Here is an 18,095-nt window from a genome sequence, read left to right on the forward strand (position 1 = left end):
ATTTTGCTTCTGTTATATAAAATAAGAGGCATAAACTTAAAACATTACTCATTCAATTCGTGGTACAAATGACTACCCGTAGTGGACTTTTTTTTTTTTTAAGTCTTACTCCGTACTTTCACATATATAAAGTAATGAAATTCTTCCAATAGTCACACAAATGACAGGATAAGTAATATAATCACAATATTATCACCATTTAACAGGTAAAGAAACTAAGGCACAAAGAAAGGATTTCTTGTCCAGGTCTCACACTTGGTAAGAATTTTCTCTCAACATCAGATTTCCAAACTACTAACTCAGGGTCTTTTCCATCATAATATAGAGAAATGTATATACTTTCATAATATTCAGAAATATATTTTTTAATGTGACTTTTATATGCAGAACTTACATGTCAATTAACGGCAGGCCTAATTTGTGTGTAGGGCTGGTGGTGGGGGGGGGCACCTAAATTACGGATAATTTGCACTGCCTAGTCATTGTGACTAAGACAATGAAATAGGTATCTTCTGTTTGGTTTTTTAAATGTTCCTTTCCAAAAAGAGTAATTCTTATCTCTATGTTGAAATAATATTGACCTGAGTCTAAATGGCCCAACTTTTCTAGAAGGTAATTTGGCAATAAATTTCAGAGCTTTAAATGTGTACCTGTGTATGTGTAATCAAGCAAGTGTACTTACAGAAATTTATCAAAATAAAAGAATTAAGGAAACAGGCTAATATGTATGCACAAAGATATCTATAACAGTATTCCTTATACTGATGAAAATTCAAGAACAGCTTAAAAATCCAAAAATAGGGAATTAAATTAATTTATTAAATAAATGACAGTGTATTCATAAAATGGGACACTATGCCATCACTAAAAACTGTTATAAAAATATGTTTTTTGACATGAAAACATGTTCATCAAACCATTAGAAGATATGAAAAACAAGTTGGATACTGTATGTTGTAGGGTACATTTCTGTGACAAAACATCTGTATGCAGAAAAGCCTTTGTGTAATGAGACTGGATGATATTTTCTTTTTTATTGTAATTTATAGTCTATGATTTTAAATAAAGAACTATGAATTATTTGTGCAGAAACAAAATAAATGAGTCAAAAAGTCCACTGAAGTATTTCTAAAAAGCACTTGATCAGCCAAATATAAGAATCAGATTTGCAAAATACTATTTCCTTATACATAAACATATCTTATGATGTGCTACAGAGTTGCTCCATGTTCCATGAATTACGGCTTCTAATTAGGTATTAGTATATGACAGATTGCAGGACATTTTGCCAAATTTACCATGCACTCTCACTAAATATTCTTTATCATCATCTCCTGCAGTACTGGATGCCAGACACGTATATCTTCCTGTATCCTCCACCTGCAAAATCCAAATAAGTGAATTACACAATGTTAACATGTCAGTTTTCGTGATGAGAATAAGCATTCACTAGAATGAATATAAAGTCTCACACAAAACAAGATATCATTAAGATAGCACAACAAATAAAATTTAATAAACTGTTTTAATATTAGATCTCTATAACATAGCTCTCTGTAAAACTATGTTTTAAGAGGTTTTCAATATCTGATCTCAACATGTTTGCACGTTAGGTATATTTAGTGATCTCAGAAAAGGCAGATATATATAGGACCTAGCACCAGAGGTCACAGACGAGACACACAATATTTATTGAACAAATATTTATGGACTTAAATGGTAGATTTAAAAGTTCAATTGGCATCTTCCTGAAGAAAATGCAATACAGTTTATTAGGTAAACAAATAAGGTATCAGGTTATTTAAATAAAGTACATTAATTCCACATTTTGAATGTACCTTTGGTAAACATGGTGAAACAAAAGAGCTATATTATATAATCTGGCTGCAAACAGTGTCAGACTGACAACATAATCTACTATTATCTGACTAAAACCAGAAACATTTCTTTAAAAACCCCGTGCATAGTTTCCACTGGAAGTGTTAGTCTTCCTTCATATGTTTGACATTGTGTAGACACAGCCCATGCTTACGTACGCATAAAATACACTCTGTAAAACAGACTATCTTATTTCTGTGAAAAATGTATTTTGGAAAAGCAGAAAAATCCTGTTTTCATTTATTTTACTACTTGAACATTCCTAGAATATTGTGAATTTTTAAATTCTTGCATTCAAAACTGACTGTATAGGTTATGGAAAAACTTTTTGGTAGGCCGCAGAAACTCCTTCGAAAAAAATTTAAGACTAGTATGTTTGCAAAAATACTTAAATACAACTTTAAGAATGGCACTCACATAGTCCTTCAATTAAGAATTTAAAATGACGTACCGAGGCCTAGAGAATAACTTCGCATTTCCCATCATATGTTGAAAGTCGTTTAAAACTCAACTTTTCTCTATCAACTCACTTTATTCCCAATTAATAGTGCCCTCTCCACTTGTTTTGACTTACCCAAACTTGAACCATCACTCACGTCTACTCCTAAATCTTACCTCCTCCAATAAATATTTCCTGACAGTTTGTGCCCTTCTGGATGCCTACAGTCATCATTTGTAGCTATATTTTCTAAACTGTGTTCTGTTTATAGGGTGTCAGAAAAGTGACAGTTAATCATATTTCTCTAGAGTAGTATTTTTCAGGACTGTTGACATGCACTATGGCTCACAAAGGAGAGGAAGGTATAGTATATAAAGTTTTCCAATTCTATTTGGTCTCAGAATTTCCTCCATTGGAATAACTCACAGAACTAGTGTTTGATGGAAGATATTTTAGGAAACTCCTGTCTTTACCACACAATTTGGAATTTGCAAAGCTTCCAATATGTGTCAGGCATAACTGTGTTACAGATACATACACGAAAAGACAAAATTCAGATAAGTGAAATATAATGTGATAGCTGAAATATAATGTATAATGTACAAAATGCTCTGAAAACACAGAGGAGCAGAGGAACCAAGATCAGTCTTGGGACTTGATAATATTTAATTTTCTACTTCTAAAATATCTTGAATGGTTTTCTTATTGTTTCTTTTCCTAATTTTATCATGTGTGTAGTTTTATATCCCCTAGACAACTGGAAACTTCTTGAAGGCTGAGACAGGTTTTATGTATTATGTTTGTATTCTCCACAATAGCTAGCTCATGTGGGTCCCAACTAATACTCAATGGGATCTCTGTCTCCTTTTGTTAAACCAAACTCTATAATGTTTCCATTTATGACCTACTGTGATGTGGCCTTAATCTTCCTTATAAGCTTTATCATTATTCCTTTGTATTTATAATTCTATTCCACACAGTTCCCTGTCTCCTTATGTTACAAAATTCTTTTGGCTCCTTTTTTAATCTGTTGAAATTATATCATTCAAGGATTTTCATTCAGTAAGTGGTTTGAAAGTTTAACTCGAGTTTTCTCTGAGTTATTGCAATGTTTGATGGAGAGAAAAGAGGGGGATGGAAGGCGTGTTCTTCTTGATATTAGAAACAAGGAATGTGCTGAGTTCCACTGGATAGGCTTTTGAAGCAGATATAGGATTGAGACCCAGCTCTATCACTGAACAGTGTTGAGTACTTGGCAGGCAAGTACTTGATCTCTTTGTGCCTGTTTCTGGTGGTGTAGAATGGAGATAAAGACTGGCTCACAGAGTTGTTACGATAGTCACTGGTGTGATTGAGCCCAGAGCTGAACTCAGGACTGACACAGTAGACAATTCGTAGCCCTTTGCTCTCTTTCTCCAGCTCCCTTTCCTTCCTCTTTCCTCAGTAAAAATGTACGCAGAATATAATTAAATAATTTGTTATTCCATGTTTAAAGGGATGATGATTATCAGAACAATAGCAGCAGGAAAAACAATTCTAACTCTATTTAACATTACTACATGCCTGTGGCACTAGGCTAAGCATGTTAGGTGATCTTTTAAATCCTCAAGTGTAGGAGTTAGGTATCATTACTATTTTTATCCCAACGTTATGGATGGGGGTATTAGGGCACAGATAGAGAATATCTGTAATATAAGGTTTGTCTTTGTTAGTAAAACAGAAGACTGTTATGGTAAGGCATCCCAGACATACTTCTCTTTAATATATTTATGTTTCTGATGAATTTCCTTAAACACAAACTAAAAGAACAATTTTACTGAATTGGTTGTTTGAAAAATTGGGTCTCTTCAGATTTTTATGTCTGCTAGTTCATCTGGGAGACCAAAATTGCTCTTTGAGGCCTCATATGTATATATGTTGAACTACTTTTTGCCAGATCTGTAAAGGGCTACATGGCACAAGTTAAGAGCTCTGTGTAATACTCACTTACAGCACTGTGAACAAACATGAAAAATTAAAGTATCTTGCTTTCTTCCAAGTTTAATACGATACTTCTACTGCTCTTTTTTAGTCATGTTACCCTGTGTCTACCCAAGCATGCATACTATAGAACCAATCTACCTTTGTGAAGGTTACTGAGAGGGATCTGTGATCCATTTGGATGCAAAACCAATAATTTCTCCATTTTGCCTATATTAGCAAGTGAGAAGTACAGTCTAGGATAAAATAACTTTTTTGACTTTGACACTTACCTGAGCACTAGATATTTGAAGAATCTCTCCACCTCCAAGAGTTTGTACCTGACCTGTCTGTGGGAGGGGCCGTCCATCCTTCATCCAGGTAATTTTAGGAGTTGGGATTCCAGAAGCAAAGCAGGTAAGTTCAAGCGGATTATTAACAATCACTGATATTTCTACAGGTTCTTCTGATCCATTGATATGAGGTGGTTCTATTTAAAGGGAATTAAAAAGAACAACAAAATAAACTTGCTGTTTGATAAAATATTGCTGATTAGAAAAACTTTAAAAGGAAATTCATCTCAAATTTATGTTCATATACTACAAATTGGTTAAATACCAAAATGATAATTCCTAGATGTTATTACCGTTTGTCACTGGCACTATTTTAAAAGGGATGGCTCATGTCTATCAGAGATCATGAAGTAAATGGCAAGCCTGTCCAAGTCAAGACAGCTCAGCAACTGGGATTCAGATACATAGAGCAGTCTCACCTAACTGAGAAGACTGGAGAACCATAAAAATGAAACTCACCTCATACCATTTTTTAAAGAGAGGTACTTCCACAGAGTAGTGTGTTTTTGTACCTTCTAAATAGCTATTGTTTCTACAAAAGTAACAGGCAAATGCAGTGGAATTCTGCTCTCATCTTTTCCCTACAGAACTTTAAGAGGAAACAATGACTAAGCAGAAGAAAAAAATAGTTACATTTGGAGACTATTTCTGCATAGAACACATTTGTTATGTCTGGGCAGAAATAATTTCCTTTTTTGTTATTTATATTTCTAAATTACCTTTCTCAAGAGGATGTTAAAAATCTAAACACTTGGAAGAAACATTAAGGTTCCTTAGTCCAACTATTCTCAAGTTTAGGAATCCCTTTAAAGCAGTCTTTACATAGAATGATCATTCAAGTTTTTTATGAACGTTTCCAGCTTACTATTTCACAAGGCAGCCAAAATAGCTGTTGGACAGCTCCAAGGATTAGACTTCTTTTTTTTTTTTTTTTTTAAATCAGGCACATAGTTTAGAACAGAGGTTCACAGAAGAGCATCTGGAGTCAAAGAGCCTGAGTTTGAATCCTGGCTCCAATAATTATTAGCTTAGTGGATTTGGGCAAACCTCTAAAATAAGAATAGCACTATTATTTAACTAGTAGGATCATTGTGAGTGTCCAATGAGATAATCTATAAACTACACATTTCTTTTGTGTTTCTGAGTATGTTTTATTTTATAATTAAAGGTTTTTAAAAAATTATTGCTACTACAATGTCTACTACAGCTGTTGGTATTATTATTAAAACCTGTTTACTAAAAAAAAAAAAAAATTCCACCCATGGTCCTTGTTTTCCTTTGTGGAGAAAGACAATATATTAAATCTATATACCTTTTCAGACTACAATTAAGAAGTCAAGAGTTTCTTAACCACTGACCCACATGACTTCTTTTTTTACTTTCATTCATCTTATGTATTGCTGTCAAAATCCATTTTCTTAAGTGAATTTTAGAATGATCCAAGATTTCAGAATGCTTAAGGATTTCAGTGTTTCCGTGTTGCTTACTGAATTAAATAAAAACACTTCATCATGGCTTCCAAAGCTTCTGCAATAGGTCTTTATCTTTATAAAATTATGTACTTTTAATATACTTAAATGTAATCTAGGCTTCAAATTTGACTACTTTTTCCCCTCAACAAATCCAGTCTTTTCTTGCTCTGTGACTCTACTAATGCTATTCCTTCTACTGTTACATCCTCCAATAGTCCCATCCACTAACTGAACATGTTCAAATACTATCAGGGTCACATTAATGTCATTAAATTCATTTGTAAAAACCATAAATCCTTTCTTGATTCTAACACCAACAATAAAATTTCTCTCCCTTTAAATTTCCAAAGCATGTTGTTTATATTACTCGAAAGCACTTATCTGATTCTCTATTTGACTACAGTCAATTCTTTATTCCTTTCATTTATTAGTTATTTACTATGCTTCAGTCACTGTGGATACAAAGATTAATTAGGCATGGCCTTTATCTTCAAAGCTTATAGTCACTAGATTTAAAACAACATCAACAATAATAGAAACAGCATATTCCCCCCTGATTCAAACCCCTAGTCATCAGATCTTACAGATAGATGTTAAGTGACTATGAACTATTTTATTCTGTGTTTTGCCCATATGTCTTATACTTTGAACAGAGTAGGAGGTATACATACTCTGATGACTCCAGAACTTATGTTTTTAACTTATATCTCTCTTCTGAGCTTAAGAGCCACAAATCCAGTTATCAGATAAACATCTCCAGTGGAATATTTGGACACTACTTCAATTTAAACATGTATTCAGACAGAACCTGTTACCTTATTCCTCAAAACCTGGTCCTTTTCCATCATTTTCTGCATTTATGAGATGGTTTTACCAATCATCCAGTCATATAAACCAGATACTCGGAGTCATCCTTGGTATCTTCTTCATCACTTTCCTATATCCAAATCCTCAAGTAAGTCCTAACACTTCTACCTGCAGTTATTTCTAAATACATTTTTTCCTCTCACCTCCATTACTAATCTGAGCTACAATACTATTTACTTGGACTAACATCACTTATTTCCTGCCTTTAGGTACCCAACCAGTATTATCTATTTGTTTCTTTCACATTAACAGACCCCAATTTTGTTGGGGCTGTCAGTGTGCTAAAAACTCCATTTCCTAGCCTCTGTCGTAGATGGTAGATGGAGTGTTATGTGAAGATTCTGATCAATGAGATGTAAATGGAAGTGGTTCTGTATGGCTTTTAAGAAAGTCCCTAGAGGGGCAACTCTTCACCTTTCCTCTTTTTCCTGCTCTGTTGTTGCATCTAGTGATGCTGGGGGTGACCAGACAATGCATGATCACTGACCAACTGCTAAGAATAGCAGTTCCCCAGGTTAGGATGGTTACTTTCACATTTGGAATGTAGCATTGATCCAAGTGAAGACTTTTTCAGGTTTTAATGGAATTAGCTTTTAACAGATGCTGAAATGCTGAATCTTCTCATCTTTCTGCTGAGCCAGTTTTCAAATCTGTTTTAAGAAAAAATTATCCTTATAAACCCTGTAGCTAGGAAGGCTGTTCTTTGTACATGACACTAACAATATCGTTGTTATTTTCTGGCTCAGTTTTCTACATCCAGAAATGCTCTGGGCTGTGATTCTGCTGCTGGGTTCTTGAATTCCTAGAGGAGCATGCTTTCTCCCTTTCCCACCGCCCCATGTTGGACCAAGCCATATGTCACATACATTGTAGGTGTACAGGAATTATTTGTTACATGATGACTGGAAACATGCCTGGCCCATAATGTATAGCCAATAGTTAATACTTAATATGTGAATAATGTACAAGAGCACATTTGTGTCATCTCCTGTTATTCCTGAGACTCTGTGAATTGGTGTACAGGAATTTATTATTCCGGCCTTCCTTATCAACACACACTTTCTTCTGTCTTTTGTCTCTAACTACCCTGGAGTACCTCCTCCACTACCACCCTTCATTCTAAGGAACACTCATCTATACCACAGTCTCTTCTTTGTTTATTTAGATAGCATTCTATCTCACTCTACAGTTAAAACTCCTTTAATCCAGCTAGCAAATTCTAATTCCATTCAATTTAATCCAATGGGTAAATATCATGTGTCAAATGCCATGCTAAATCCTGGGAATACATCAATAGGTAAGATGGGTACTGCCTATCACAGAGCTTAGCTAAGAATGAAGCAGACTTTTAAAGTTACATAAATGATTAAATTGGTATAGGTACTATGAGGAAGATTACAGAGCATTCTGAAAACATGCTAACCTCATGCCAAAATTATTCTTTTTTTTTTGGCCAAAATTATTCTTAATTGTTCCTTGTGAGGTATATTTTGTTCTGGAAGAGCCTGAGGTTTTACTTACGTTGTAGTGAAAAAACAAACAAAACTCCCCCAAAATAATTATGGAAATAGTTAATCTCATTCATCTTCACTTCTCTCCCAAAGTCAAAATTTTTTACTTCAAGTAAAAGATGTGTTTTCTCTTTATATTATTTGTCTGCATATAGAACATTGTAATACACATTTCAAATATTTGCTTCAATGTACACAATAGTAAATGGAACTAGACTATTTGAAATTACTATTATAACTACAATCTAGAGATTGGATCATTTGAAAAGATTGTTTGAAATAACATAAAATAGTACAAATATCATGCTTTTTTATTAAATTAGTACTTATCAATAGCTTTAATTCTTGAAAAAGCTTAAAAATCTACTTATCAAATGGTTGTATGATTTTGTTAATGAATAATGTTTTATAAGTAGGAGTTTTCATCTTTTAGACAAATAAGAAACAAAATAATTTAAATTTAACATTCTTCAGGTAAGAGTAAACCTAGGTAAATTACAAAACAGAAATATGAAATACAATGAAGTTTTCACAAGTTTTGTCCCGATAGCAAGTGATTCTAAGAATTACACTTACTTACTAAATCTGTATTGTCACTTATTTCCCAAATATTGAATGTTTACGTACCCAGGACCTTCAGGATAAAGTGTTTGCTGACTTCTCCAGCTTCATTTGAGGCAATGCAGATGTACCTTCCCGAATCTTCAGTCTCTGCTTTGTTGAGCTGAAGAACCATTCCTTGAGTGCTTACTGTTAGACGGGTATTAGGACCCAGAGGCTGGCCATCTCTAAGCCAGGACATCCTGGGGGTTGGGGTTCCATCTGTAAAGCATGTCATGGAGGTAGAACTACCCTTGACTATTGTGATCTCCTCTGTTTCCATTGGATTGTCCAGATTTGGTGGCACTATACAGAAAACAAAACAGGTAAAATTTACACATCTATTATAATTTGAGACCAACTTAGATAAAAATTTTTTTTAATGGTTCAGTTAGTTCTGTAGTGTTTCTATGATCTATTAAAATATAGAATTTAAGAGAGCATATAAATAATGCTATTATAAAAACAGGTATTAGGCTAATTGTTAACCTTCCAAGATATTAGCAATGAAACCTCAGGATTGTTTTCTTGTAGAACACACAAAATTTAAATGTGCTTTAAGTTTTGGCCATTTTTTAACATCTTAGGTTTGTCTCTTTAACTTGTTACGATGTATATTATAGTTTCAGAAGTATATTTTGAACTGCTGTATGGGAATAAATAAAATAATACCAGTTTCTAGAGTAAATTTTATATAATCCAACAAAATTAATTTGTAGGCTATAGTAAATAGTTACTTAACTGTTCTGAGATGTTCTTGGGGATTTAGAAATTTGGACCAGTAAACCTTAGTATTTCAGAAATGGAATATTTGCAGTTCTCTCTCTGTCTACACACACACACACACACATACACACTTACGAAGACATATATCTGCACATACTCATTCATATTTTAAATACTCAAAATGAGCCACTAATATTATTAGAAAACAGTCTGAACTTTCTCTTTGTATGAAAAGATGGGTCCTTGTGTCTGGATTGAAATGCTATTTTTAAAAATTTAGATTTGACTTAAGGCAAAATTCCAGATTAGAAGAGTATTTTTTTTTTAAAGATTTTATTTATTTATTTGACAGAGAGAGACACAGCGAGAGAGGGAACACAAGCAGGGGGAGTGGAAGGGGGAGAAGCAGGCTTCCTGCCGAGCAGGGAGCCCAATGTGGGGCTCGATCCCATGGGATCATGATCTGAGCCGAAGGCAGACACTTAACCGACCGAGCCACCCAGGTGCCCCTAGAAGAGTAATTTGACAGTTATGTCAAATACATTATGTTCCAATACATATGGACCCCTTGGGAGAAAACACATTCTTTCCTAGTTAGCAAGATCCTATTTTACCAATTCTTTCTGACATGTCAATATCTAAATATAAGCCTGTTGCTTAATATTGTAAAGTACTAGGGTCATCTCTGAGACATACCAAGAACTCGAAGACTATAATGTTTATTATCCACCCCAGCTCTGTTGGAAGCCACACATGTGTACACAGCAACATCAGACACCTGAGCTCTCACAATCCTGAAAAACAATTTGACCCAATAATTCATAATTTAATCCCATTCAATGTACACAGAGAAAATATTTCTGATTTATACACAGATTATGACTAATGTTGGGAAATGTTAGTTAGGAAGCTTATAACGATCCACCACAAAATACAGATGCCTCAAATGCAATTTGTTCCACAAAGTTGATTAGGCACTGACAGTAAGCCATTAAAAATATAACATAATTTAAGAGTGAATATTTTTCTAATATACATTAAGACAGAACAATGCTAACATGAAAATCACATGATTGTAGTACACATCTTTCTATTATTTTGCCACAGAAAGTTTTCTCTACAATAGCAGTTCTTGGAAATACATATGCGATAGATAACGTCTGTCTACGAAAGAGCTATTTTATACAAATTTACTAAAACATGAGCATTTAAATAAGAATAAAAAACATTTTAATTTTATAGTTGTTTATCCTCCCTCTTCTAAAAAGATACTGAAAGGGAAAAATAAACAAACAATAGTAAAAATTTAGGAAAAAATTTCTTAAACACCATTTAGATAAAGTTAAAGCCTACCATCGTAGTGACTTTACCCGTCTAGCAAATTACACATAATAAAAGCTGACCTGATAACCTGCCCTCCTGATAGCAACCGGATATGGGAGGAGAGAGGCAGAGGAAGTCCATTCTTTAGCCAGTTTATCTGTGGTGGGGGTGTCCCTGTGGCTCTGCATTCAATATTTATTGAAGTATCCACCAAAGTCATTAGTTTCTCTGCTTCTTCTTTATTACCCCTAATTGCAGGTGGAACTATGTCATGCAGAAAATGAGAGAGAGAGAGAAGGGGTGGCGTGTGCATTACTAGTTCAAATCAGTTCAACTACAATTGCCCATGCTGCTGCTTTTTATCCCAAAAGCAAACGGCAGTGATCAGATTTTAAAACTAGATGCTTCAGGCACCTACTGCTGGACCTTCATTTCTACTGATAGATTCCGAAGGTAGCAGAGTCAAAAGAGAGTGAAATTTCATATTTACCATAGACATTCAAGTTAAAAATTCGGTCTTCTTCTCCAGCAGGGTTAGAAGCGACACATGTGTATTTCCCCACGTCAGATGGGAGAGCTCCATAAATGTTTAATGTACTGCCATCTGCAGTCACCCTGTAAGGAAATATCACGGTAAAGGCACTGAGATGATTCATGTGAAGCTAAGAGCTGGAAAACTCACTCTGGGTTATTGTGTTCTTTAAAGAAATACCACCATAAAATGCATCGTCATCTTAGATATATAATGGTTCATATCTTTTTCACGAAGTACATGGAAGTCTATGAAAGTCAGAGCTAGTAAAACTGATGGGGATTTCATGCAATCAACTAAAATTCTACAGAACCAGATAAAATTCATGTCTTCCATCCACCACTTCCTTATGAGAAAAATGGGAACTGAATGAAATCAGGTTGGGAACTTCTCTATCCAAATCAAAGAAGTGTTTTCCTCAGAGTTAGAATACTTTTTCCTTAGTTACTAAAATAAGGTTTGGATTAAATGAAAATTATCAAAAATTCTGGTATGAAATCTGAAGAATGTTATAATAAGAAACTAAAAGAAATGATATACTGAAAACTAACTATAAATGACTTAGTAATATTTTTAATGAGAATAGGATAACTTATTTAAACTGTGACAACAACTCAGTATTATGTATATGTATATTTTGCAAAAATTTTTCCACAAATTGCTAGAGTTTTACCCTTGAATTACATAATAGTAAATAACTGTACGGTTAGATGATCAAAGATATTTAAGTTAATATTATTGCATTACTGATTCCCTTCACAAGCCATTAATTATCAAACAAATTTCCTGTTTTAGAAAGAGATTAAATGGCTTTCTCTAGTTATTCCTACAACAGTGATTTTATTAGAATCTTCCAATGTCAAAAGTAAACACTCCATTTCTACCATATAATGTTATTAAATATGATTATTGAAAATTACAAAAAAAGAAAATTACATTATTATGAATCTATGATATTTTTTCATTTTCAAAATATGAATTTTAAAATTCCATGGGTTTAATCATATGAATAAACAAAAAAGGAGGTTGCCATAACCAAAGGAAAGTAGTAAGTTGATTGGCAAATTGTTCCATTTGCAAACCTATACATATTGCGGGGATGTGAACAAATAATCAGTAAGTGAGATATAGAAAAAGTGCATTTGGAGCTGGTGCAACCCCTCTGGAAAACAGTATGGAGGTTCCTCAAACAGTTGAAATTAGAGCTACCATTCGATCCAGCAATTGCACTACTGGGTATTTACCCCAAAGATACAAATGTAGGGACCCAAAGGGGTACGTGCACCCCAATGTTTATAGCAGCAATGTCCACAATAGCCAAACTGTGGAAAGAGCCAAGATGTCCATCGACAGATGAATGGATAAAGAAGATGTGGTATATATACACAATGGAATATTATGCAGCCATCAAAAGGAATGAGATCTTGCCATTTGCAACGACGTGGATGGAACTGGAGGGTGTTATGCTGAGTGAAATAAGTCAATCAGAGAAAGACATGTATCATATGACCTCACTGATATGAGGAATTCTTAATCTCAGGAACAAACTGAGGGTTGCTGGAGTGGTCGGGGGTGGGAGGGATGGGGTGGCTGGGTGATAGACATTGGGGAGGGTATGTGCTACGGTGAGCGCTGTGAATTGTGTAAGACTGTTGAATCACAGATCTGTACTTCTGAAACAAATAACGCAACATATTTTAAGAAAAAAGAAAAAGAAGAAGATAGCAGGAGAGGAAGAATGAAGGGGAGTAAGTCAGAGGGGGAGACGAACCAGGAGAGATGATGGACTCTGAAAAACAAACTGAGGGTTCTAGAGGGGAGGAGGGTAGGGGGATGGGTTAGCCTGGTGATGGGTATTAAAGAGGGCACGTTCTGCATGGAGCACTGGGTGTTATGAACAAACAACGAATCATGGAACACTACACCAAAACAAATGATGTAATATATGGTGATTAATATAACAATAAAAAATTTTTAAAAAAGTGCATTTGGGACCTTATTGTAAGAGAAGAATGACAGATCATAAATTCCTGGGTATCAATATTATCCTATAAGATCTTTAGGTCCCACCACCTATCTAGTACTTGGCTTGCAATATGGTTGATACCATCTGATTTAATAAAAATAATTAAATATTTGTTAACTATTGAAATATGTGCACACCAAAGAAATAAAACTTAAAACATCTCTAAAATATTATTTGGCAATTTACCCAATCTTCTAATGGGAACAAATATCTAAATTTTAATATAAAATGACTTCAAAGAAAATAACATTTACTTATCTTTCTTTAAATTATGTATATTCAATTCATTGACTAGAAAACAGTCCAAACCCTAAATTTAAAATATTGGTTTAAAATGATAAAGCTTGTAATACATTTAATTAATGCCTACGTATGCATGTATGGTTCTTCAAATAATATAATTACTCTGATATGTGTATACAATGGGGCTTTGTGATGAAGTAATCTAGCAGAGAGTAGAATTCTGGACTGTTCTTCTAAAGGCATTTATTGTTGAAAGTAACAGGAAGCCCTTACCATATTGTTATTCATCTCTATGTAATTTGTTGTATGGGTAACAAGTATCAGCAGAAAATGGGATTTGGACAAATCACTACAAGGAATGAACGAGGTTACGATGATATTGTCTCTTTTTTCAAAATGAGCCAAGCACTCCTTCACTCATTGATGTTGATGGATACGGAAAACTTACACACATGCATGCAGCACACACACACACACACACACTTTTGAGCAATTGTCTAAGGAGAATTTCTGTGTCCAGCTCTTTAAAATGTTATCTTTTTTCTTTCTGAATACAAAATGATAGCCAAGTTCCCATTAAGACTGAATTTGGTATTATTCATGTGAAATTTAAAACATAAAGCATTGTAGAATACCTTATAATTAATGATGCAAAGATTCTTTTAAAACATACCGGATTCTTTCTGTTTCACTGTTATTTATGGGCTTTCCATCTTTAAGCCACTGAATAAGTGGGGTGGGAATGCCATTTGCATTGCAGGCCAGCTCAATGTTTTCCCCCTGAAGAATGTTGACTCCACTTGGAATTTCAGCACCAGCGATACTTGGAGGAACTTTGGGGAAATGATAAAAATTTTCATTAACAAGGCACAAGGTTATAAATTCTAACAAATACAACAGAATCATAGAACAATATGCCATTTTTTTCATATTTTTCCTAGACTGTGGTTCAAGATCCAACTATTATTATCCCATAAATTACTTCTAAATGAGGAATAGGTCAAGGAATCGTTTCAATATTCTTGTTATATACTTCTAAGTTGATACAATTATTTAGTCATATGGGCTAGTGACAAATCTACCTCATGGGTGTCCTTCCTGGACAAATGAATCACTTTTAGATTAAATCCTCAATATAGTTCAGAATTAGTATAGTTCAGGAGAACGTTTTACAAAAGCTTGCCATCAATATCTGAGAAAAGTATCTAAGTTGGTTGTTTCTCTCTTCATAATGCAATTTAAAAATCATACTGAATGGAGCACTGGGTGTTATAGGCAAACAATGAATCATGGAACACTACATCAAAAACTAATGATATAATGTATGGTGATTAATATAACATCATAAAATAAAAATTATTCTAAACAATGGATAGGCTTGTTGTACATTTCAAAATCCAATCATTTCTATACTCTTTCTGGCCATCTTTGCTTTTCACTTTAATTATATGATTGAGAGGTAATGTATTATAAAAATATTGACAATCGTTTCAAGCAGAAACACATTTGAATTCCTCTTATAAATAATTATGGTAGTGTGCTGGAGGTAGCTCACACCAGCTCACAAAAGCAAATTTTACACATCTTCCCTACTCCTCTTGTTCACTGACATCATGTTGGGAACTTGAAGTGGGCCACAGTGGGGATATTTACACCATAGAAACTGGCAAATGATTGGCTACAAATCAGGACCTTTTTGTCTGCAGAGTCAGTTGTTAAATATTTACCAGCACATCACTTTATAGCCTCTCCAAATCTCATTTTAGTTGTCCAGAAGACAATAATAACTGTACCAAATCTGTAGAATTTAGAGTTACTAAATTAGTCAAATCAATGAGAGTTTTAATGAGCCATGCTGTAATAAGTATCTAATATAGGACAAGTACTGGACTAGGCCCTATACACATCTCTCTAGTCCTGAGACATGATAAAATATACAGTCATGTAAGATGTTTGGTCATACCACATTCTCCATGACTAGTACTTATTATTTTATTAATGCATTAAACAAAATTAAACATAATTTCTGATGCTGAATCTCTGAATAGTTATTTTTCCCTTTTTTGCTTTTGAAATCTCAAAGTATCACTAATCAGAGAAAACACCAATACTCAAATTTATTTCAATTTTTCTTTAATTTTAATTTTTAGGTGATGGATTTTAATCTTATTTTGCAATACATGCATTTATCAAATCATTACATTATGCACCTTAAACTTATACAATGTTATATTTCAATTACATCTCGATAAAACTAAAAAAATTAATATTTTTGAATTTAACTTTAGCAGAGTACAACAGGGAGATAATAAATATTCACAGTTACTTCTATAATATATGAGAAATTCTTTTCATAGTACCTGTAATACCAGGAAAAAACTAGCAAAAAACTTAACGAGAAAAAAACTAGCATTCAACTTAGTTTCAAGTTAGACTTCCATTTCAATTTAAACATTAGGAGAAAAGTAATAATCAGAGTTTTACTGAAAATCAAAAGTATGCAAGTTCTCCCTCCAGTGCTCAATATAATGCTGGAACATAGTAGGTGTTAATTAAGTTAATTAAGTGTTGGATGAACTAATGCTCCTTACTCTTACCCCAAAATAGTATAAGATTCATGCTTACTTGAAATTTACCCAATCCCTGACTTGTAGTTAGAACACACTACAATCTCTTCATGAGTTAAATCTTACTTACCTACATAAACATGAAGAGATCTATAGGCTTAGCTCAAAATAAGTTATACCAGATTAAAATAAATAAGTAATTCAATAGAATAAATACTATTAAAAGTAATTTCAGTAGACATGAAAAAATAGATTATGAAATTTCTATTATTCTTTTTTCCACAGTTATGACCATTTTCATGAAAATACAAATCTACTGATAAATGTAGGACAGGAAATTGAAAATATTTTTTGTGAATCTAAAGGTATTTTGTAAGTCACATCATTAGGCTGTATACCTTAAGCTTAGACAGTGTTTGTATCTCAACAAAACTGGAAAAAATAAAATATCCAAAAAATATGAAACTAAGGTATTTTGAATCAATTATAAGTGATCTCCTCTTTTTCCCCTAAGATTTTATTTATTCATTTGAGAGAGACAGTAATAGCGAGAGAGAGCAGAGCAGGGGAGAGGGGCAGAGAGAGAAGCAGGCTCCCTGCTCAGGGACACGGGGCTGGATCCCTGGACCCTGGGATCATGACTGGAGTTGAAGGCAGATGCCTAACTGACTGAGCCACCCAGGTGCCCCTATAAATGATCTCTTTAGATGTAGCTTTATTTTGTACTATAGATAGTATATAATAAAGAACTGAAGGTAGGTCAGAGTGTACCCCACATACCTTGTTGCATTTTAAAAAACTAATGAATCATTGAACACTATATTAAAAACTAATGATGTACTATATATTGGTTAACTGAACATAATAAAAAAATAAAATAAAATAATTTTTTTTTAAGTAAACTCTATGCCCATTATGGGGCTGAACTCATGACCCTGATATCAAGAGTCATACATGCTTTACTGGATTAGCCAGCCAGGCCTACCCCATACCTCACTTACCTTGAATTGAAAGAATGTAATTTTTCTGTGCTTTTCCCTCTGTATTTGATGCAATGCATGTATAGTTTCCACTGTCTGAATGCTGAGACCGAGCAATTTGGAGTTTGCTACCTCCAGACAAAATATGTACTTCAAGCGAGTCAGAATTTTCTAGAGGTGAAAACAAAGCAAAACAAAACATAAAAAGCTTTTATTTTTAACATCTCTATAATTCACCATAATATATATTATTTTTTTAAAGATTCATTTATCTGAGAGAGAGAGAGCATGCACTGGTGAGTGGGGGGAGGGGCAGACGATGAGGGAGAGCTGAGCAGGGAGCCCCACATGGGGCTCAATCTCAGGACCCTGAGATCGTGACCTTAGCTTAAATCAAGGGTCAGCCACTCAATCAACTGAGCCACCCAGGTGCCCTAATACATCTTATTTTATGTCATAAATATGTTTCTTAAAAGTTTGTCCTTTGTACTTTCATTTTAAATGAGAGCTTTCTTTGAAAAAGGAAATAAGAAAAATCTCTATGTAATGAATAACCATCTTACATGTCTATTCTGTAAGTTTATATTTCAGTCCATTAGGCTTTTTGGATTAAACACAG

At 33.9% G+C, this 18,095-nt stretch overlaps 1 protein-coding gene across 1 annotated transcript in view; it reads right to left on the bottom strand.

Moving 5' to 3' along the window:
- HMCN1 (hemicentin 1) overlaps positions 1-18,095 on the bottom strand; it is a 489,046-nt gene that overhangs the window by 74,815 nt on the left and 396,136 nt on the right. The window contains exons 63-70 of the mRNA XM_025877925.2: positions 17,498-17,647; positions 14,603-14,762; positions 11,619-11,743; positions 11,209-11,392; positions 10,502-10,599; positions 9,107-9,385; positions 4,570-4,766; positions 1,299-1,380 (exon numbers count right to left, since the gene is read on the bottom strand). Of these exons, the coding sequence (XP_025733710.1) occupies positions 1,299-1,380; positions 4,570-4,766; positions 9,107-9,385; positions 10,502-10,599; positions 11,209-11,392; positions 11,619-11,743; positions 14,603-14,762; positions 17,498-17,647 (1,275 nt within the window). The remainder of the gene's footprint in view (positions 1-1,298; positions 1,381-4,569; positions 4,767-9,106; positions 9,386-10,501; positions 10,600-11,208; positions 11,393-11,618; positions 11,744-14,602; positions 14,763-17,497; positions 17,648-18,095) is intronic.

Source organism: Callorhinus ursinus, unplaced genomic scaffold, assembly GCF_003265705.2.
Source record: "Callorhinus ursinus isolate GAN/ISIS: 27379988/994484 unplaced genomic scaffold, GSC_fseal_2.0 scaffold13, whole genome shotgun sequence".
Lineage (NCBI taxonomy): Eukaryota > Metazoa > Chordata > Mammalia > Carnivora > Otariidae > Callorhinus > Callorhinus ursinus.